Below are 21,748 nucleotides of genomic sequence, written 5' to 3'. Positions count from 1 at the left end.
ATATATAAACTTAAGGCTCATTCTATCCCATGAAAACTTTGTTCCATCACTTAACATGGTGAGTTTAACTTCCAACTCTAATTGTGCAACATAGAACTAGATTTGAGAAGGGTATTTTGGTTGTTGGAAAAATTTTAGCTAATCTAACTCGATTTTTGGTTCTCCTGATTAGAGCTCGTTCAAGATCATCTGCTCGTTCAAGAGTAAACTGCTATTAACTCATTTTTTTAGCTTGTTAAACTAATTAATTCAACTAAAACAATATAAACTATGGAAAAAACGTTGCTTAATTGCAATTTCTAATGCCCAAAAAATATCACACATCACACATTTTTCGTATTGTCTAAACGGACTAAACAGGCAAAAGGCCACCAACTAAAAGTATATTTAGCGAAAATAACTTGCCAGAGCTATATATATAGAGACAAACTTTTTAGGAAAAACCCAGCCTAAACTCTGACATAGAGCGTGTTTGCGATAGTTGTGGATACATATGTTAGATTTTAACTTCAGATTCTGCTGTAAATTCCAAATTTTAGTAGAGGTTGATAAGCCTGTTTCTTACAGCTGCAAGATTCTGAGAACTTCATTCCTATTTTGAGAATTTGTGTTGCAGAATCCCAAAAGCTATTTAAACCTAGCTTTGAAATTTTGAGAACTTCTTTAATTTTTTTAGGTGATCAGAATCTGTAGATTCTAAAAATCAGCTATGTAGAATTTTTGACAAACATTTTAAAACTAATTTTTAGAAGCTAGAATCTAAAAGTCTATCAAAATAATTTTTCGCAAACACCGACATAGACGTCACACAGAGTAAGATAAAGGCTTTTCAAGTAATTGGGCCCTTCTCTACCAATGGGTTCTTTCAAATTCAGGGCCCAGCCCGTTTAACCTTACATGGGATCACCAGGCTGGCCCTCGCGTGGGGAGCACGTGGCTAAACTGCTGTTAAGTAGAATAGGCATGATAGATTGTACTGGATTTGTAGAGTAGCACCCTATGCATCGAGTGATTATTCAGTGCTCTTGAAGCACCGTTACGTGTTTTTTTAATGGCCTTCTTCCCACATATTTGCATGGAGGAGTTCACACAAATGTGTAATGGAGAATGGAATAGAGGATGCTGTCAAACATCCCATGTAAAGCGGACGTTCGTCTCGGCAATTGGAGACTCGAATTTTCGTCGAGCAATCAACAGCTTATATTCAATCCGAGTCGTCTGTGTCGAGTAGTCGACCAATGTGCTAGGATGTCATTCGGTAGCATCCTTCTGTCCGTGAAGAAGCCCCTGGAGCACAGCGTAACGGTGCTCTAGAAGCAAGTAATAATTTTTTCCAAATGTATGCTTCCCATTTGTACTTAAAAATCCCATGTTCAGAGTATAAAGACAGATGCACCAAATTATCCTAGAGCAGAGGACAATGACCCGATTTTTATTTTGATAAATAAATATGAGTAGTTTATTGCTAAAAAATAGTACTATTAGACTGTAAATTATTTATACAACTTCAAATAAATAAATGTCTAAATATTGATAATCAATATCTCTGGGTAACATGTTGGTCTTTTGGATAGATGAACAGTTGGCCGGAATTTTTGAATGTTCATTTCAGTTTTGACCCTCCATTATTAAAACTCAACATAATATATAGTTACAAATATTCAATTGATCCTGTTATTTTTGCATGGATTGTGAGGATATTATATACTCCTATATGCTAGTATGAAGGATCTACTAATGTGAAAGATTCCTCGTGCGAGACAAAGTCGGGACTCGGGTTCCATTATTGATCGTTTTACTTGAGGATTTGAACCGTTTGTTTTATAACTTTTTTGATGTGTTTTATCATTTATGCTTTTAAATTTATCGAACAGAGACATTGATCAGAACGAAACGCTTTTTTTGACAAGAAAAATGAACGGTTAGACTTTAACTATTTATTTCTCTTGTCACGTATAATTCGACCTGCTTTTTTGCATAGCGATAAAACACACCAAGCCTTACAAAGTACAGCGTTCAAACTTTTTATACTCCTCTGACCTAGACTCCTAGCCCCGTTCTGCTAATATTCTTATTTTTTAAGTACTTATTTTTTGTTTTACGAGACATATTATTCTCTTAAAATACATCACCTTTAATCTTTACTTATTTTCCTTAGTCGAACGAGCCTATTTCTAAAAATAGAAACAACCTTTTTATTTGCTGTTCTCTCTTAGTTGGCAGTTTCTCATAAAGTTTGTCTTCTTCTGTTTCCTAGAGTTCACAAAATACGAAAAGTTCAAAAACGAAAAGGTCAAGAAACCCTTCAAACTTCTTCACAAGTTCTAACTTTTAACGAACACTTTCAAACTTCCTCACAAGTTCAAACTTCTACACTTAAAGTAAAATCGTAAATCGGTGAGCGATAAATATCATCAAACACCAAGGATTTTTCCTTTGCTTCCGTGCATAGTATGGTTGCCTCTTTTGTCACGATTTATAAAAATATGGTGGCCTTGTTCGTCTTGAAGTCTCAAAATCCGTAACGCTACAAACAATGACCACATCAGTTGATCATTTTTCGAGTATCATCATTATACGTACAAATGAAAAATCAAAACATATTCCACTCGTAAGGTGATAACACACCACATGATACCCAAAATGCGGTCACCGTATTAAGTCTTGTTTTGAGCTAGTTGAAGAATCGCATAAAACGAGATATTTCCTACTCCTCCCCTCATGGAACTCTCTCAATTGTGCTTACCTGGCAAGAATGGGGGAATTTAGATCCCCTGGTCATCATTCCACATCCACACTGCCACCACTGTATGGGCTAACCCTTCTCTGCTGTCACCATCCAAAATTGACTGCCACTCCGTCAGAACTAACGGAATGCTCCCCTCGCCGATCGGCATATTCGCCGCCGACGTTACGCCTCCGTTTAATTGCTTAGCTGGTGTGTGTCCTTCACCACTGTGTGTTTGCACCGGAAGGGGCCAGCTGGCAAGCACATGGCCAGCTTCTGCTGTCGACGCTGTGTATCTCGTGAATTCACTTTACTACCCCTTGGGACGTTGACAAAATCTTTCCACATTTAGGCTGGATTTTTAAAGCTTAATTTATTCGATTTGAATTTTTTCATTTCTATTTTTTAATTGTTGTTAAAATTTCAAATTACTCTTATACTAGTATTTTGAATCTTCCATGAGGATAAATAAAATATGATTGAAATTATAAGAAAATTAAGTCGAAACATATATTTTCTGCTTACATTTTTCGAATTTTTAAACTTTAGTCTATGTCTGTTTACTTTTTTCTGTTTTTATCATCTGGAAGAATTTCGAAAGTCTTAACATTTTTTTTACCAAACATTCTAAAATTTACAAACAAAAAGTAATGAATTAAAAAAGAGAGTACAAGCGTATAAGCTGAATCTTAATCAGACATCTATTCCTAAGTCACACAATTCTCCTAGCTAACATGTACACAATCGAAAACCACGAGGTGTGATCGTGAAAGGATCTTTGAGTCACACGTCGTAATGTGAGAATTGAAAACGAGAGTGCGTGAGTCATTTAAAAAATAATAATTTGACTAAGCTCTATCCTTATTACGATGATGTTGAAAGGATACATGGATTGTGGAATGTTAGTATTTCCCTGGTTAGAAGTATTTTTGGCAAAACAATGAACAAGGCATGGGCATTAATGGAAAGTGAATTCAAGGAAGGGTGGGTAATTTGGGAAGTTCAATAGACCCTGGTGGCTTTTGGCTTGCGTATGAATGTGAAAATCTAGAAAGTACAGGAATCTAGGATATATAGGACTACTAAACTAGTAGTAGTAGTTCAGTAGTCACAAAATACACTGTATTTACACACACCACTCAATTAAGGCCGGCCAGTCGAGCAAATTACTAGTGTAATTTTTTTTTTTTCAACCGTCAATTGTGTTTCTGGATTAACTTACGCTTCTCCCAACTAATAATCTCTTTGCCGGGCGATTCGGTTAGAAGCAAGTCATTCCCGTCAGGACTATAAAATACATAAAAAAATACGACCTAACTCCAACAATTTAACCATGATCAATTGTATGAGAATGAAATTCACCAACTAACCGGACCAATACTTGGGCTGCTAGAGTGTAAATACTACTACACTAGTGAGTTATTGATTAAATATGTAATGTTTTGAATTTATCTCGATCGATGAGAAAAAACAGAAAGTTCAAATATTGAAAGGACTAGAGTTCAAGAAAAAACAATATGGATAAATTTGTTATTCTAGTTTTTCTATTGGTTTTTAAAAATTTGATAGTAATTTTACAATTCTAAACATTTAGAAAACGCAAACAGTACTTTATTTAGTTTTGGAGTGCTTTTCATTCTAGTTTTGCTACTGAATATTGAAAATCATGTGTAATATTTGAAGGATTCAATCTCCCCACTCATTCTTCGTCTGAGCATATTCGACACTTCATGCTTTTAATAAAATCAAAGAAAGTTATTGTAGTATGTGAATATTGGAAGACTCTTAACTAATTTAACTTTTTAATATTTCAATATAATCATAATCGGTGCAAGATGTAATTCTTTGTTTCATCTCCGCATTTTTTCTAGAAGTATTTTCCCTCATTAAAAAACTACGACGCAATTAATTAATCTCATTTACGGTATAAATATTGTTACTCTTTCTCTCTGATCATTTCATTGATCCTTTTAACATTTTAGTCTAAGTGTAGTCAGTTCATCAAAATTTAAACTTAATAACATTATTCAAAGCATTAACCTTTTGTTTTCCACTTTTTAAGTATTTTTAAATTAAATTCTTTTGAATAAAAAATATTTTTTTTGTCCAATTAGATCTCTAATCAAACGATCACATAAAATCAGAGTATACATATTTCCGTATTTCCGTATAACACATTTAATCCAAATTCGAGTTCCGTTTTCATGAGAATCCTAAGCAATTGTTATCCCTTGTGCCATCAAAGCTCAATAAATTCCACAGCAAGTTTTATTAAATGCACTTACCGAAAAAACCCACCAACTCCACTTTTATAACTTCATTAAAGTGACACATGAATCAAATCCCTAATCACTTTTTTTTTTTAATAATTCCTAAGCAAAATATAAAATAAAAAGTGATTGGGACACGATTCATGATACAAATGTATTCAAAACAGTTCGATCAAATATATGTAGCTTCCACACGCATACTGTAAAATGCATGCACGTGCAACACACATCTGTTTCTGTAGCACTGCTCGGTTACTAGAAATTATGGATTGAACTTTGAAGAGTTTAGGAAAAATATAAAGGGATGGGGGGAGAGGAACAGGAGAGAGGTGGGAAACCTGTCCCGTGAAGCAGTTTTTTTCTTTACCCTCTCTCTCTCTCTCTCTCTCTCTCTCTCTTGTTTCTCTCACATAATTCATTCTTTGCTTCCCTCCTTTAAAATCACGAGATCCCCTTCGCTTTCTCTCTTTCCTCCCCCTCCCTCCCTTTCTCTCTGCATGTCTTCTCTAACCCCCCTTCTCTACCCCATTACTTGCCCCTGCTCTTCTCTCTCCGGCAACACACATTGCTGAGAGAAAGAAACGCAAGAGAGAGACAGAGAGAAACAACAACCCAACCCAAAACCCAGAAAGAAAGAGAGCAACAACGACAAAAAAAAAAACACCAAATTAAACCCCCTCCTATATTTCCTCCGAAAGAAGAAAAAAATGTCGCATATCGACACTCTGACCGGCCGCTTACGAAACTCCCTCAACTTCTCCGACAACGCCAATAACACGAACAACAAGCCGGACTTCAGAGAACTCGATCCGGGTTCGCCCGTTTCGACCCTGCGCAACTCGTCCGGTCCAGCCCCGAGTGGGCTCACCTCCAACACCAGCAGCAGCTCCAGCTCCTCCGGATCCGCCTCCGGCAGGACCGGGCCCAACCCGGCCCACCACAAGAGATCCAATTCGAGCCCCACCCAGAACCACAACCACTCCGGCGAGCTCTCCGGGTCCGTCGAGAGCTCCCCGACTTCGCACGGCAGGTGCAAACGGCCGCCGTCTGATTCCGTTAACTCGCCGTCTCCCGGCAACGTGCTCCCCGCCGGCAACATTTGCCCGTCGGGGAAGATTCTGAAGTCGGGGATGGTCAGCCGCGGCTCGAAGACCGACGTGTTGGGGTCGGGATCGGTTAATTATGGCCACGGCAGCATAATGCGCGGCGGCGGCGGCGCGGCCAAATCGGCCGGAGGGGGTGGGGACGCGGCGGTGAATTGTTCGAGAATTGGGGTGGTGGATCCGGAGGAGCTGAAGAGGCTGGGCAACGAGCAGTACAAGACTGGGAACTTATCTGAGGCGCTGGGGTTCTACGACAGGGCTATCGCCATTGCGCCCGGAAACGCCACATACAGGTTTAACAAGGCGGTGGCGTTGACGGGGTTGAAGCGGCTGGGAGAGGCGGTGAGGGAGTACGAGGAGGCGGTCCGGTTGGATGCGGGTTATGTTAAGGCGCATCACCGGTTGGGGTCACTTCTTGTTCGGTGAGTGAAGAAAAATGCAGTCTTTTTTCAATGCCTGTTTGTTTCTGTTTTGATAGATCTAAGAGCATTTATATAATACAGAATTCGAGTAAAAGCTTTATTTGGTATGAATCGTTCTGACTCTAATCTAAGCGAAAATTTGAGTGAAAGATTCATTAAATGGCGTAATTGTAAATTGCGAAGAGCAACACAAGAACTCAAGAATTTGAGTACAAGTTTGAGTCTTTTCTTGATTTGGTTGAAAATTCGAGCAGAACTCAATCGTGTGCGAGTTTGAGTCAAGGACTTGAGTGAGTTTAAAGGGCTTTTAGTATTGGTAAAGGGGTAAGGGCTGAAGACGCTTTAATGAAATTTTAATAGAATGTTGTTTGGAGGGTGTAATTGGATTTATGGGTGTTTATTTCGATCTACATTGGTGATTATGGATCGAGTTCTTGCGGATGATTCGCTTGTTTTCGAGTTTTTAGCTTCTTGGTTCTGTTATGTCTGGTTTGTTTCTCATTGTGATTGGACTCTTGTTGTTTTTCAACACAGTGCAGGAAATGAGGGTCATTTTGCGTTTACTTTTTGTTGGTTCCTATTTCTCAATAAAACCATGACCATGTTTTGATGTCTTACTATTCCGGCTTCTTGGTTTTAGTAACTTTAGTAGTTTTTTTTGGTTCTCTTTGTGGAGGACTACGAAATGGATCATGTTTTTGGTTGTCTAGGTTAATCAAGATTGATGGTTTTCGAAAACATTTTTGCTTATTGAGTTTTTGCAAGCCTTTGGCACATGTTTCCCCTTCTGGGTGTTTGAGCATTCTCTCCATGTTACTTGAAATTGCCTTGGCTCGGTGAAATGTACTATACCTCCATTATTATCAATGCTTTGCTAATTTTTTTTTTCTCTGTTTGGTTATTGTGACTCCCTTTGTTTCTCCTGCTTGTGCCGCCAACAATCTAATACGTGGTATGGTCATAGTCTAGGGCAGGGTGAAAATGCAAGAAGGCACATTTGTTATCAAGGATACCAACCAGATGCAAATGAGTTGCAGAAGTTGCAAGCATTGGAAACGCATTTACGTAAGTGCACCGATGCTCGAAAGATTGGTGACTGGAGAAGTGCATTGAGGGAAGTTGATGCTGCCATTGCTGCTGGAGCTGATGCTTCTCCTCAGGTGAGGCAATGCCTCTTTTTAATTGCCGTACCAAAACAGCTAATCGCAATGATATGAATTTTTGAAACTAGATGATCTATTAAAAACTTGTAATTACAGCTACATGCATGTCGAACGGAAGCACTATTGAAGCTCCACCAACTAGAAGAGGCCAGTTTCAGTCTGTCAAACATTCCCAAATTCGAACCATTGAGTCCATCTAGCTCACATACAAAGATTTTTGGAATGCTGTTCGAAGCATACGTCTTATTTGTCCGAGCCCAAATTGAGATGGCATTTGGAAGGTAAGTTCAGGAACTATGTGTCATAATAATAATCAAGTTCTAGGGTTATGGGGGAGAGTGAGGATAGATGATGGATGTGCTGCAGGTTTGAGAATGCAGTTACGGCCATTGAGAAAGCGGGCCAGATAGATCTGCGTAGTGTCGAAGTCTCAGTTTTGCTCAACAACGTGAGGCTGGTGGCAAGAGCTCGTGCACGTGGCAATGATCTCTTCAAATCTGAGAGATTCACTGAAGCTTGTTCCGCTTATGGCGAAGGCCTTAAACATGATCCTTCAAATTCGGTTCTTTACTGCAACAGAGCAGCTTGTTGGTTTAAGCTTGGGCTTTGGGAGCATTCTGTTGATGATTGCAACCAAGCTCTACGAATCCAGCCTAATTACACTAAAGCACTGCTGAGAAGGGCTGCCTCAAACTGCAAGGTAGAATTCCTTCTCAAACTTTCTACATCTGTCCAAGTTGGCATAACATGCTGGTGCAGAACATTTTCCCTGCACATGGGAAGAAATTTCTACATCGGGACTTCAGTTTCAGTTTCTTTATTTTTGGTATGTAGTTTTTAATTCATTTTTGGTGATAGGTAAATTAGGACTCTTTTGATTTGGTCCATTTCTTGGATTATGGATTCCAGCTTCCAATTTCATTAGTTATGCCATATATAAGAGCTTCTTTGGTGTACCATCTCGAGTCAATTAATGAGACTTTGGGTTAGAACTTTGGTGTTGTGTTGGGGTTGCGGCCCTTTTGCACTGTGCTTCTTTCCCTTTCTCACCTATCCATGTGTTGCATCACAAGTCTCTATGCACTATACGTCCAATCTTCAAGTTTCTTAGTGGTATTCGAGTTAATCCTTGAACCATATGAATTGTAGCTCGAGCGATGGGCTGAAGCCGTCAGGGATTATGAGGTTTTGAGCAGGGAGCTCCCACATGACAATGAGGTTGCTGAGTCTTTATTCCACGCCCAAGTTGCAATGAAGAAATCCCGAGGGGAAGATGTTCATAATTTGAAGTTTGGCGGGGAAGTGGAGTCAGTATCAGGTCTCGAGCAGTTCAAAGCTGCAATTTCTTCTCCTGGTATGTTAGCCCACATTTGGCCTTTTCAGTTCGTTCCTACTACATATCCCAATGGCTTAATGACCTTTAACACATAATTTGAAATTACAGGTGCTTCTGTAGTCCACTTCAAAGCAGTATCCAATCTACAATGCAATCAGATATCTCCATTTCTCAATGCGTTATGTGGGCGCTTCCCATCCATAAACTTCCTCATGGTAATTCACTTGAATTTCATGCCTTTTCCATTCTGGTTGGATCCAACTTGAATTTCCCCCTTGTCTCTAGTTGGGTGTTTCTAAATGCGTATCATTCTGTTCAATATAAGGTGGATGTGGAGGAGAGCCCGGCAGTTGCAATTGCTGAGAACGTGAGGATCTTACCAACTTTCAAGATTTACAAGAATGGAAGCCGGGTCAAAGAAATGGTTTGCCCGAGTCCAGAGGTGCTGGAGTCCTCGGTGAGGCACTATAGTTTTTAGAAACACATTGTTTTGTACTGCCAATATTTGTATTCTCTCTTTGCTCCCCAAATGCTGCCCAGCTTCGTGGGAATTCTCCCACATCTCTCTCCCCATTTCTCTCCACCTTACCAATATTCCGACTACATTATAATCTCATTAGAAGCCATTGCCATTGGAACCTAGGGAGATAGCTTAGTTCCCTTCGCAGTTTTTATTTATTCATTCATTCCTCTTCCTCCCATTCGCCTTTTCCCTTTTCTTCTATCTTTTTCCTCCAAAATTCCTTATCTTTCATTTTCTTGAAGACCGGCCTTGTTCATTGAGAGAGTTGTACAATCCACTCCATCTCCATCGGCTATTTTAGCCGAAATCAAGAGAGCTGCAACAGGGAGTGGGAGAGAGAGACAAGATGGCTGGATTTTAGATGAGGATATTATGTACATGTATATATACGATGATATGTTACACAACATTGGAAGCCATTGAAGGAGGGAGATTGGATGTTTGGTGGGTATTTTCTGGGTTAGTGAAGGCTGAAGATGGTGATGATGCTATTGTATTGTTATTTCTTTGCCCCAATCATTAATTCCGTCAATAAAAGCTGTAATTTTTTCACAAGCACTAGTTTTCATTTTTCAACTTGTTTCCAATCCATTCTTCATCTTTACTACAATCTCATCTACATCGGTGAACACCTCGGGGCAATGTCAACCGTATAATTGCACAAGAGACTCTCCCCTGGGAAGCGATTATTGTACAATCATGCGGTTGAAATTGCACGTGAACAGAAGCACAGACACTTTATCGTTACGTAAGATTTGATATCGGTACATAAGATTTGACCCCATCAGTGAGGACATGTTCCCATTATTGCTGGTTGAGATTTCTAAGTTGGTTTCTTGGGGAAGGGTGGCCAAAGTAGACGAGTTTTTAATTGAAGGTCGGTTTCCTTCTTAAGGGGTGGTGGGGTGGTTGAAATACCATTCATTACTGTACCAGGCAGTGTCCCTCTTTCTTGAGAGAGAGGGAGAGAGAGAGAGAGATCTAAGCCCACTCCTTATTTGTTTAATGGGGAGATTAGATACGATACCTAATTTGGGTATCTATGTGTAATTGGAGAGTAATGGGGCTCTACGCACCTGTTGTGACTTGCTGGTTATGTAAGTATAAGTACTTCGGACACGACACATCCATGCGAATAATGGTTGTATAAAGAGGGGTGATTTTTCGCACTCACCAAATTGTTGACCGCACCTTCCGGGAGTGCGAAAATCAACTCTATATTAATTTTCGCACTCCCTTAACTTTGGAGAGTGCAAAAATCAACCCGATATTGATTTTCGCAACGGTTAACTATTTGGGGATGAATTGTTGAGCTAGCACAGAAGGATCGTGTGAAGGGTTCTATAAATAAGTTCATACGGAGGTCAATCACGAGCGTTCAAGAGTGTTTTGGATAATTTGGATTAAAATTTAATTTTTACCGGCCGGTCAAAATTTAAAAATATATCTCAACCATTGATTGTCGAAACGGATGGCTGCGTTGCACGGTCCAAGAATAACTCATTCACAGCTTCTCCATGAATAAAGTATTCTCAAATACTACTCGAGGACTATTTGAGGAGGGCGAAATATTAAAATACTACTCGAGGACCGAAGGTTGGATGTAAGATGTCATGGGGGAAAATTGATAATCATTAATCTGGAATGTGGGGCTGAGTCAATGGCCCTCTGCAGGAGGGCTTCTGGATAATGTAATCACATGTAAGCATTCAAATTGACACCCTACCAAACAGTCCCTCCATTTTTTTTATCGACGGTCAGTGGCGTTCAAGTCATCTTACGCGCACCTTCACTAATCTCAATTTCGGTCCGGTCAAAGGCAAAGCGTCCACAGCAGAGTAGGGAGTTCACACAAAATTACTTTATTGTAGTTGGACCTCAAGAATCAAACTTTGATCAATTGTGATAAGAGCAGATTCATCAACTAACCGGACTAGCCTTGGGCTCCAAACAGTCCCCTCTGCTTTGAGAGAAAAGGTCAAAGGAAAGGTCCAAAAAGTGTTACGTGTTGTTGCTAACTTGCGCCTGCCAGCTGAGACTTTTATAGTGTGCCGTTGCAATAAATTTCTGACTTTTTGTATTCTTTCGTTCGGTATTTTGGGGATGTAAACGACAGAAATCTTACGTAGGGGATTAGATTTTGGAATTTAGTATTTGTTCCCCTGCGAAAAGAACAGATAATTTTGGGGCACAAATTTTTGTTTTACTAAAGATAGGGACAATACATTTTTACACTATATAGTTACACTACATCTTATGTGAAACTTATTTTGAGTCTCAAAAAAATCTGAAAAAATACCGATAAATTTTAAAATATTGTTTTATGGGGTTCTATAAAAAATTAGCTCCAATGAATGTCGGTAAGTACTATTTTTTGATTCATAGGGGTAAAATTGCTTAATTGCGTAATTTTGGCACTACGAATCTAAAAATAATACTTACCAATATCCGTTGAAGCTAATTTTTTACAAAGCCCTATAAAATAATATTTTAGAATTTATGAATATTTTTCTGGATTTTTTTGAAACCTGAAATGAGCTCCACATAAAATGTAATGTAACGTGTAGTGTAACTATGAAAGTGTCCAAATTCACTTGTAAATCTAAACCATTCGTTTTCTTTTTCGAACAGTTTTATGGATCAAGTGTCGTGGATCTTAGATTCTTAACACTTTTGCGTTAAGAATTGTATTTGCGACCCTCTTGTTGTAAGTGTGTCTGTATCTGTACTTGGTCATGACTTGTGTGGGGTTAATTTTGTTGGTGGCACGCGTACACCTGTATAAGTGGTGAAAGATATAGATTGGAGTCCCATTTGCTAATCTATTGCAAAAATCCTGGAACACACAACTTTTACTAATTTTTTTTTTTATCAACCCTGTAACACATCCTTGAACACAATTTCGGACACGATTGGCTTTGAAAAGAGTTGTGCTTCGAGTTGTGTTATAAAATTATGTTGCTCTCATTGCTCAATCCCTTTTTCTTACAGCTGGCGTCGCTCTATCCCTTAGGCATGAGCGATTTTATATCCACGAATCAATCATGTCTATATACATTGGCACACATACTCTCATGCATCAGGTTGAATGTTAAGGGGACCCTATGTACAATACAACAAACTAGGTGTCCGGTTTTGACCTTGTTCGATTTGGGTCTCAAAACTCATGCGCATGGTCCCTAATAAATTTTCTCTATTTATATCTCTCCACTCATTACCTTCCAAACCCTCTTTCAAAACCTAAATCGAACATAATTGACCATTGCTTTTTGTCGATAATAGGCAACATATTTTTAATAGTGGTGGTTTTTTTTTTAAACAGATACTGTATTTTTGATAGGTTTTTTTTTATCCAAGTATTTTTGATAGTTAGGTAACCCATTTTGTTGCTTTCATTGGAAAGAAAATGTAAATTCTCATAATTAACCACTCCCCCTCTTTCAGCACGTCTCCAAGGTCTTTCTTCAATTATTACACTTCTTTTTTCTGTTTATCTTTCTTCACTCATTATCCAAAAAATATTAACGATTGGTTTCTCAAAATTAGCTCGGGCTACTTTTATATGCAAAAAACCTAGCCAGTTCTCTAAAGAAGTCCCCGGCTACTTTTGTATGCAAAAAGCCTAGTCATTTTTCTAGAAAAGCTCTGGGCTACTTTTGGGAAACAATTTGAATTTTTAGAACTTTTACCCAATTCATTTCTCTAATTTTTTTAAGCACTTTTGAAAAACAACTAGGCATTTTCTAAAGTGATTTAAATACTTTTAGTACTTTTAACATTTTTGGAAAACTACACCTAAGAATCGAACTACACGTTCAACCTACAACGTCCCTAAGAATCTTGAAAACTAGAATCACAGAAATCACAAAGCAAACAGAAATAGTGTATAAAGAACAGAAAGAGAAAAAACACACATATATACACTGAAAATTTCAACGCGAGAAAGAACCATAGGAGCCACACCAGTCAACTATAATTGAAGAATCAATAAATACAAGTATTCTCTCTTCCTTATGAGAACAGTTTTGTCTCGCCTCCTCTCGTGTTTGCGCTAAAACTCTTAACCCTAATTATAATGCAACTGCGTTATAAATAGGTCAGTCCCAATGGTCGAAATTGCCCCTGCCGAAAGTGAAAATAGTAAAGTCAAACACGGATTGCAGCTTGTGCCGTGACACCCTGGGCTAGACTATTGCTAATGATTGTTCGCACACCCAATAAAAATCTTCCTCAAAATTTAAACCAAACAAAGACGTAAATTGTTGTGACATAGGACAAAAGGACAATAATTGGGGGAAGGAATACAAAAGACACAAAAGTACAATTATTTTCTCAAAGGGTACTACATAAGTTTCATCATCTCTCAAGGACTATTTAAATGGTGTAGTGCTTGTTTGGTAGCAAATGCGTGAAGGGTACTCTACCTCTCTCCTTTGTAGATCTTCAGACAAAACCCAGCACACCTTAAAAAAGAATGCTTAACCCATCTTGCTAAGAAAAAACCAACTAATAGATTGCCAATCTAAGGAGAAAAAGAGTTTAGATAGCTTGTATTTTGTTATTGTATTAGTAGGGTTTGTTTGTTTCTGTAGTTTAGATTGCCAAACTTCAAATTGTGCTAATGGAAAATGGGTCCCTGAAAATGTTACGTGCAATCGTCCATTTTTTTGTTTTTGTTTTTTTTGGGTGAACAGAAGTGCTTTGAAAAGAAATTAAGGATTTTACACAAGTCTAGGGTAAGATACACCCATAATATCATTTAGAAGTTGTCTCCACGGAAGGGCTATCACAAAAAAATTTGTAAGCCATCTTTATTATCCCGTGCTAGGTTCGCTATAGTACCAGCACATCGATTAACTTCTCTGTAAACATGATTAAGGCCCCGTTCCGGAAACGGAAATAAGTACTTATTTTTTAAGAAGGCAATTTGAAGCTCAAAAATCATGTATTTACGTAAATAATTTTCCTATCAATATGGATCTTGTTTGATAGATCTCATTGAGATCTTTTATACGGTGAAAAAAAAATTGAAAAATAATTTTTCATTTATATTATTTTTGAGTTTGAAAATGTGAAATAAATACTTATTTTTTAAGAAGGTGTTCTAAAACGGAGCCTAATCCTCTGAAGTCCTGAATTAGAGACATGTAATCAACCATTTCACCAAAAGTTTGTGAGCTTAAAATGGAGATGAGGAAAGGAAACAGGGTTGAGATTTAGGTGGTAGAGGATGGAACTCGGGACTTGCTGATCGATATAAGACTTACGGTGACATAGGTCATAGTAGGGTTTTGTGCTCTCCTGGTAGGCCGGCCCACCATAGGCTACTTTGTGTACTCTGAGTCTGAACTACTAACCATTTTGTTCGATTTGTTGAGTTAGTCGTTAATTCATGCCAAAATAAAATTGATAAACTGTTCAAAAAAAAAAAGAAGAAATGATAAAATGTGGGTACACACATGAACGGAATACTCTTTTCTTAAAGCTTATTAGTATTAGAATCATAGCCATTAGTTTTTATTAGAGTCGAACAAATGTGTGATTCAGATTAAACTAACAAAAGTGCTACATACACAACAATCCAAACACAACTTCTCGCATAAGAATCATACATGTATGTGAGACGACTTATCATATCTCAAAAGTGTGTGTGGGCTCCACATGTATTTGAGTTTGGTGTTGTGTTCTTAGTATTTTTGCTAAAGAGATGATAGAGCCAGTTGTGCCCCGGGACCACAACAAGGTCCTGTACGGGTAAATAACGTAATGGTTTTTACATTTTTTTAACTTCTATTTAACTTTTTAATTGAAAGCAAAAGTAATTACCCAACCAATGTTTTAAAAAAATAAAAAATCCACATGTGAAATGATCTTATCAATTAAAAGCAAAAGTAATTACCCAACCAATGTTTAAAAGCAAAAGTAATTACCCGACCAATGTTATCATTTAACTTTTTAATTCTTGCACGTAAAAATTTAGGAAAAGGGAGTTTAATGGCAAATTCGTACCGGAAAAATAATGCTAGGGCAAATTTCACTGACCTCCCCTGAGGTTTCTGACACCAACAGAAACCTCCCCTGAGGTTTCTGAAATAACACTGCCCTCCCCTTCTTTACCTGAAAATACCAAGGGACCCCCCTCTCCGTTAAGTGGACGTTAAAAACGGATGGAAAAGATTATTTCTCTCTCCATCCACTACTAAAACTAAACTAAACTCCCAACCAAACAAAACCGATGTCATTGTACTATATTTTTTACAATACCTATACTACCCTCACCAAACTCTTTACCCCTCTTATTTATAAAATATAAAATACAAAAATTACTACACTTTGTACCCGTTTCACTTTGAGATTTTGTCCTTATTTAAAAGGTTTCACATTTGCTAATTTTCTATCAAACTTTTTTGAATTATTCGTTCGTCTCGATAAGAGGAATTGAAAAAGTAAAAATTAAGTATTCTTTTGATTCCTCTCGTTGAGACAAACCAATGATCCACAAAAATTAACACAAAACTAGTAAATACAAAAAAAATTTAAATATGAACAAAAATAAAAAAGCCTAAAAATCCCACAAACAAGTCCGCATGAAAAAAATTCGAATATAAACAAAAATTAAAAAGCCTAAAAATTTCACAAACAAATCCCGTAAAAACCAAAAAACAAACTATTGGCAATGGAGGGTACGGGCTTGTTGGTGGGATTTTTAGGCTTTTTGATTTTTACGAGATTTGTTTGTAGGATTTTTAGGCTTTTTGATTTTTGTTCATATTTGAATTTTTTCGTATTTGCAAGTTTTGCGTTAAATTTTTGTGGATTATTGGCTTATCTCAACAAGAGGAATTAAAAGAGTATAAAATTATTATTTTTACCCAAAATATTGAATTTCTCAAAATATTTGGAAAAAATCTTAATTTTTTACTTTTTCAATTCCTCTTATCAAGACGAACTAATAATTCACAAAAATTTGATAGAAGATTAACAAATGTGAATCCTTTTAAATAAGGACAAAATTTCAAAGTGAAACAGATACAAAATGTAGTAATGTTTGTATTTTATATTTTATAAATAAGAGGGGTAAAGAGTCTGGTGAGGATAGTATAGGTATTGTAAAAATTATAGTACAATGACATGGTTTTATTTGGTTGGGAGTTTAGTTTAGTTTTAGTAGTGGGTGGAGAGAGAAATAATCTTTTCCATCCGTTTTTAACGTCCAATTAACGGAGAGGGGGGTCCCTTGGTATTTTCAAGTAAAGGAGGGGAGGGCAGTGTTATTTCAGAAACCTCAGGGGAGGTTTCTGTTCGTGTCAGAAACCTCAGGGGAGGTCAGTGAAATTTGCCCATAATGCTACTGTGATAGGGTAGTCATGACTAGTCACATGACACACAGTAGGGTGTACATTGTACGTAAATCTAGGTGGTGTACGTAAATTCGTACGTAGATGCCTCAAAGCTGGCAAGTATGAGCTGGAGCTGAGTTGTTGGCCTTTTTTTTTTTTTGGACAACTTTAATGTCCGGATCAATTTATGCACAACTCGATTAATTCTGGAGGACTGATTCTGACGCCGACTTGCGGGGGTGATTTTATCAATTAAAGTCTGAGTAAAGTTCTGTACGAACTGACCCCAAAGAAGTCAATAGCGCCTGAGAGATTTCGAACACGAGAATATAACCAGTACTACCCTTGATAGCAAAGCAGCTCTGTGTTGTCGCAATTTGCAGGGTGTGTAAGTAGGTCACTGCAGAGAATATAACCGTTGTTGGGGGGAGACTTTTCTCTCTCCTGATCGAACATATATCCAACAGAGAGGTTTGATTTTGTCAGTGCATCAATCATTCAATTGCTAGCATTTCTTGTTACATATGAAATACCATTATTAGTGAAGACTTAGGACCCGTTTTCACAAATGAAAAAATATTAAAAATTGAACGCATTTATCATTTCGTTTTTACTAATAAAAGAGTTTTAATATTTTACTGTATTGTTTTTACTAATAAAAAAGTTGTCAACAAATACTATTTTTGCTACAGTAACTACTCACAAACCATCAACAACTGATTTACTATCGAAAAAAACTTGATATTTTTCAATAATTTATTCACTATCGAAAATATCTAACAATTTTTTGACCACAAATAAAAATTTATAATTTTTTCACTACTGAAAACACCCCTTGGTTGGGTAATTACTTTTGCTTTTGACTGCAAATGTATAATGGGGCTATGGTCAAAAGGTTTTGTGCTATATAGGCGGGGTATTTATTATTATGTTGTTGATCGAGTTACCTTTGACAAAGGCAATTCCCACTCACTCACTCACTGTGAGTGAGAGAGAGAGAGAGAGAGAGAGAGAGAGAGAGAGGTACTATTTATTGGAAATATGGTTGGCTACGACTAGTTGTCAAAGCTCAATTTAGGTTTTTCAAATGATATGATGATTTGAAACCTATGATGCGGTTTTTTTTTTTTACAAATAAAATCATCCCAAATATATTATAGATATCAAATAAGCAGCACAGTCGATTACAAACGATAACAAAACAAACAAACAAATTAAGAGTACGTTGTACACGAATAAGAAACTTCGATCCCTAGTGTCATCAAAGATTTGAGTCTTGCATCAGAAGCCCATATTGTGCCGGTAAATCCGCACACTTTTCCTCATGATGTGTTTCAGTGTTTCATATCCCGATTGCTGGAGTAGGGACATGCAATCAATGACAAGGCATTAAGTTGATGAAAACTATCATCTTTTGATAATTACGTGTCTAAGCCAATTTACGCACACTCAGACTAATCCTGAAGGACCATGGGCGGATCTAAGTAAAGAGAAAGTGGCACGGGCCACCCCCGATTTCATAAATAGTGCTACTTTATTATGCCTATAAATTAGACATTTTTTTGGGTATCCAACAATTTGATTTTTCACACAAACGACAAAAAATATTGATTTAAAAGGTGAATGTTTCATATCATAACAAAATGTCTTTTCATATCAAGTTTGCATCAAACTAATCTTTGTACGTACTCTAACATTTAAGTCCAAAAGTAAATTTGTGTAACTGGGAAAGGGCCCAATGTTAAACCTAAGGAGCCACCGGCCCAACTTAATTCACATGGTTTTCTAAAAAAAAAAGGACAAAAAAGGAAAAAAAATTGAGGAAAAATTGAGGACTGACCTTGATTATACCGTATTGAAAATTAATTGTAACAATAGGCGTTTGACCTAACGGTATCGCCATAGGTGCATTTAGGTATTAGGAGTTTATCCCCTCTTTCAAGATGGTAATCTACCTGCTCTAATAGTACTAATTTTAGCCGATAGAAAGAAAACTCATTTTTAACACAAGTATCAGTCTAGACATCAAGCGGTTAGATCACAGTCACAGTAGATGATATGACAAAATGACGTTTTGAAATCTTAGCAGAATTTGACAAAAGCCATAATTATTTCATTTGACAAGCCACTAAAATGTCTGCCAAATCCAAGAAATGGTCAACTATTTCAAGATGCTTTTACAAGATGATTCGCATATTCGAATCCTACGGAAGCTATGTTCCAAACTTTGAGAAACTCTTGGTTGCAAATTGGGTACCACATGGTACTCGACGCACACATCCGGATGGTCCAAAAATGCAACCGATGGTTCAAAATGAAAGTACCGAACGGATTTCAAAAAAAGGAAAAAAAGAGAGAGAGTATGTTTCAATCCGGACGGTCGGTTGCATTGTTGAACGGCCCGAAAATGCGCGTCAGGTACCACGTTAGCCGTACCTTATTTGCACCCAAGAATTTCTCCCAAACTTTTGGGTTACTGGAGTGTTTGTCTGGTTGTCAACTTCAGTGTCCCGTAATTAGTCGAGATACATGTAAGTTGGTCCGGACATTCAATAATATTTATAAAAAAAAAACCCCAATGGCTCTGTATATTGTTGTCAGTTCATTTTTTGGGATGGAAAAGGGGTCTGGTGAGTACCTACCAGATCAGGCCTGGCATACACAAGATTTGGTTAAGTTTGGGCCCTGGCCCCTGATTTTTGATGATATTGGGCAGGCTTAGGCTACTCCTACTCTGTTAAATAGACCAGTTTTTGTATCAATCATTAACTGGAGTCATGGACTGGGGGATCAAATCTAAAAGGAACTAAAACTTGTTTAATTTGTTTTTTGAAATTCAGGGAAGTTAGATTCCTCTAGATTAGGGAATGGAATCACATTGCTTGTTTTGGATGCACCTTAAAAAGTGATATAATTAGTGTGCGCGAGCAGGAGTGCAAGCGTGAAAGCGTCTTTTGAAAAACATTTCAAATCATGAAACGCAAGAACAAGAATTGAAGATGCGAGCAGAGTGTAAGGATTCAGCTCGATAGCGAAGGGTATTTTGAAGAATTATAGTACGTGTCTAAGGATGCCGATGCCATACAAGTAGAATGGAGACTTGAAATCGAATTTTTGCTCCAGCATACTTGCCTAGGGCATGAAGTGCTGATAAACAAACGTAGTTAGTATAGTTACCCAAGTTCTTGTTCCTTTTTAACACGAATTTAAAGCTTACGAATTAGTCATTTGCTCGTTCGGGTTTTAATGTACAAAAATTTCGAACTACTCGAGATCAGGTTATGATAAGCTTGATTGAAACTCTTTTGAAATCAAACCGTCTCGTAACAAGCTAGAATGTATTTTTACATGACACTCGTTGAGTTTTAAACCAAATGTGAAAAATTAACTATTAGGTACGTTTGGCCCGTTTATTATCTGAAATCCCGAATGCACGACAGCAAATTAAACAGAGATTTGGACTCAAAATTTTAGGTGAAAAATAGAGTACCAAACGTGTAGTGAAATAAATCCAAAAAACAAATTTTTTTTTTAATTTCCCTTTGGGTCATAGTCTAATGGAGGCCCACAATTGCCTACCCTGGATATGAAGCGCACACAAAAACAAAACAGTTTGTGAAGCTTGTCCCATTATTTGGGCTTTAAGGCCTGTGTTTGTTCTTAATATTATTATCTGGGCTTTTAGGCCGATGGGTGTGAGCTTTGTCTCTCAGAGCTTTCTGTGTTTGTTTTCTTGCCAAATTTGGATTTTGGGTCTCGGATGGACATAGTATTATCGTTAGTGTAGTAGATTGTCTGGGTCTCGGGCTAGGGATTTGATGCGTCATCATTCCTTGTTTGGGCACCGGGTTTTCTAAATTGTTTTAATTTTTAGTAATCATTTATGTTTTTTTGGTAAATTTTTAAAAAAAAAAAAAATCTCTAGGTGTAATGGTATTTCCTTAAATTACGCTGCAACAAAGACCATATTTAATAGTTTGATCTTGACTTCCACAGTAATAACTTCTCTCTCTAAAGATGATTTACTCCTAATGATCGAGTCGATTTTTACCCAGTGTTTTTCTTTCCTAATGTTGTAACAACTTTCTTGGTTCGGAAGTAATAAATACAAAGTGAAAAACCTGACTTCGCAAAGCCCCATTAATTCGGCCAAATCCAGCGTTCTACTGTAATATTTCCAAACTAAATTGGAGTATCATTTACTCCTTTTGATACGAAGAGATCTCGTAGAGTTTCGTTAACCACTCTTAATTAGTTAACCTTAAAACCCAAGCCCTTCTATTTTCTGATATATATATTCACCCTAGCTAACAACCTCAAGATTTTCAAATAAGTAGTAGTATATATTACACAAAACCCACATGCTCAGAGCCTCGGACAGAAGAAAAGAGACTATCTAGAGAGAGAAAGAGAGAGAGGAGAGATGGGTACGGGGAAGAAGAAGATAGAGATAAAGATGGGGGTGATTAGAGGGAAGGTTGTTCAGCAAATTGAGAATGAGTTTGTCAAGTCTTGCTTGTCTTCTTAATTTCTAGGGTTTCTGATAATTAGGGGTTACTCCTACATTTAACTGCTCTGTTATAATTAAGGCTAAGTTCCGCTAAGCTTTTAGAGTTTTTTTAGAGTTGTCTTTATTCAAAAAAAAAATTTGTTTTCGTTAGTTTTGCTCCAAATTTTTGTGGATTATTGATTCGTCTCGACGAGAGGAATCGAAAAATTAAAAAAAAATTACTTTTATACAAAATATTTTTGGAAATATAAAGCCCGAAAAATCGACTTTTTGGGCTTTATCTTGGATATATTTCTAAAAGTATTTGGGTAAAAGGAAAAACTTTCGACTTCTCATTGAAAGAATCAATAGTC

At 37.3% G+C, this 21,748-nt stretch overlaps 1 protein-coding gene across 1 annotated transcript; it reads left to right on the top strand.

Annotated features, from left to right (window-relative positions):
- The first annotated feature begins 5,324 nt into the window (after positions 1 to 5,324).
- LOC131331535 (TPR repeat-containing thioredoxin TTL1-like) lies at positions 5,325 to 10,100 on the top strand. Its single transcript, XM_058365539.1, has 7 exons — positions 5,325 to 6,523; positions 7,488 to 7,683; positions 7,783 to 7,967; positions 8,053 to 8,386; positions 8,836 to 9,040; positions 9,131 to 9,237; positions 9,348 to 10,100. Exons 1-7 carry the CDS (start codon positions 5,706 to 5,708, stop codon positions 9,498 to 9,500), a joined length of 1,998 nt encoding a protein of 665 aa, XP_058221522.1. The 5' UTR covers positions 5,325 to 5,705; the 3' UTR covers positions 9,501 to 10,100.
- Positions 10,101 to 21,748: the final 11,648 nt, after the last annotated feature.

This window comes from Rhododendron vialii, chromosome 6a (genome assembly GCF_030253575.1).
Source record: "Rhododendron vialii isolate Sample 1 chromosome 6a, ASM3025357v1".
NCBI lineage: Eukaryota > Viridiplantae > Streptophyta > Magnoliopsida > Ericales > Ericaceae > Rhododendron > Rhododendron vialii.
Note: the sequence above shows the minus strand (reverse complement) of the source record. Positions and strands in the feature narration are given on the sequence as shown.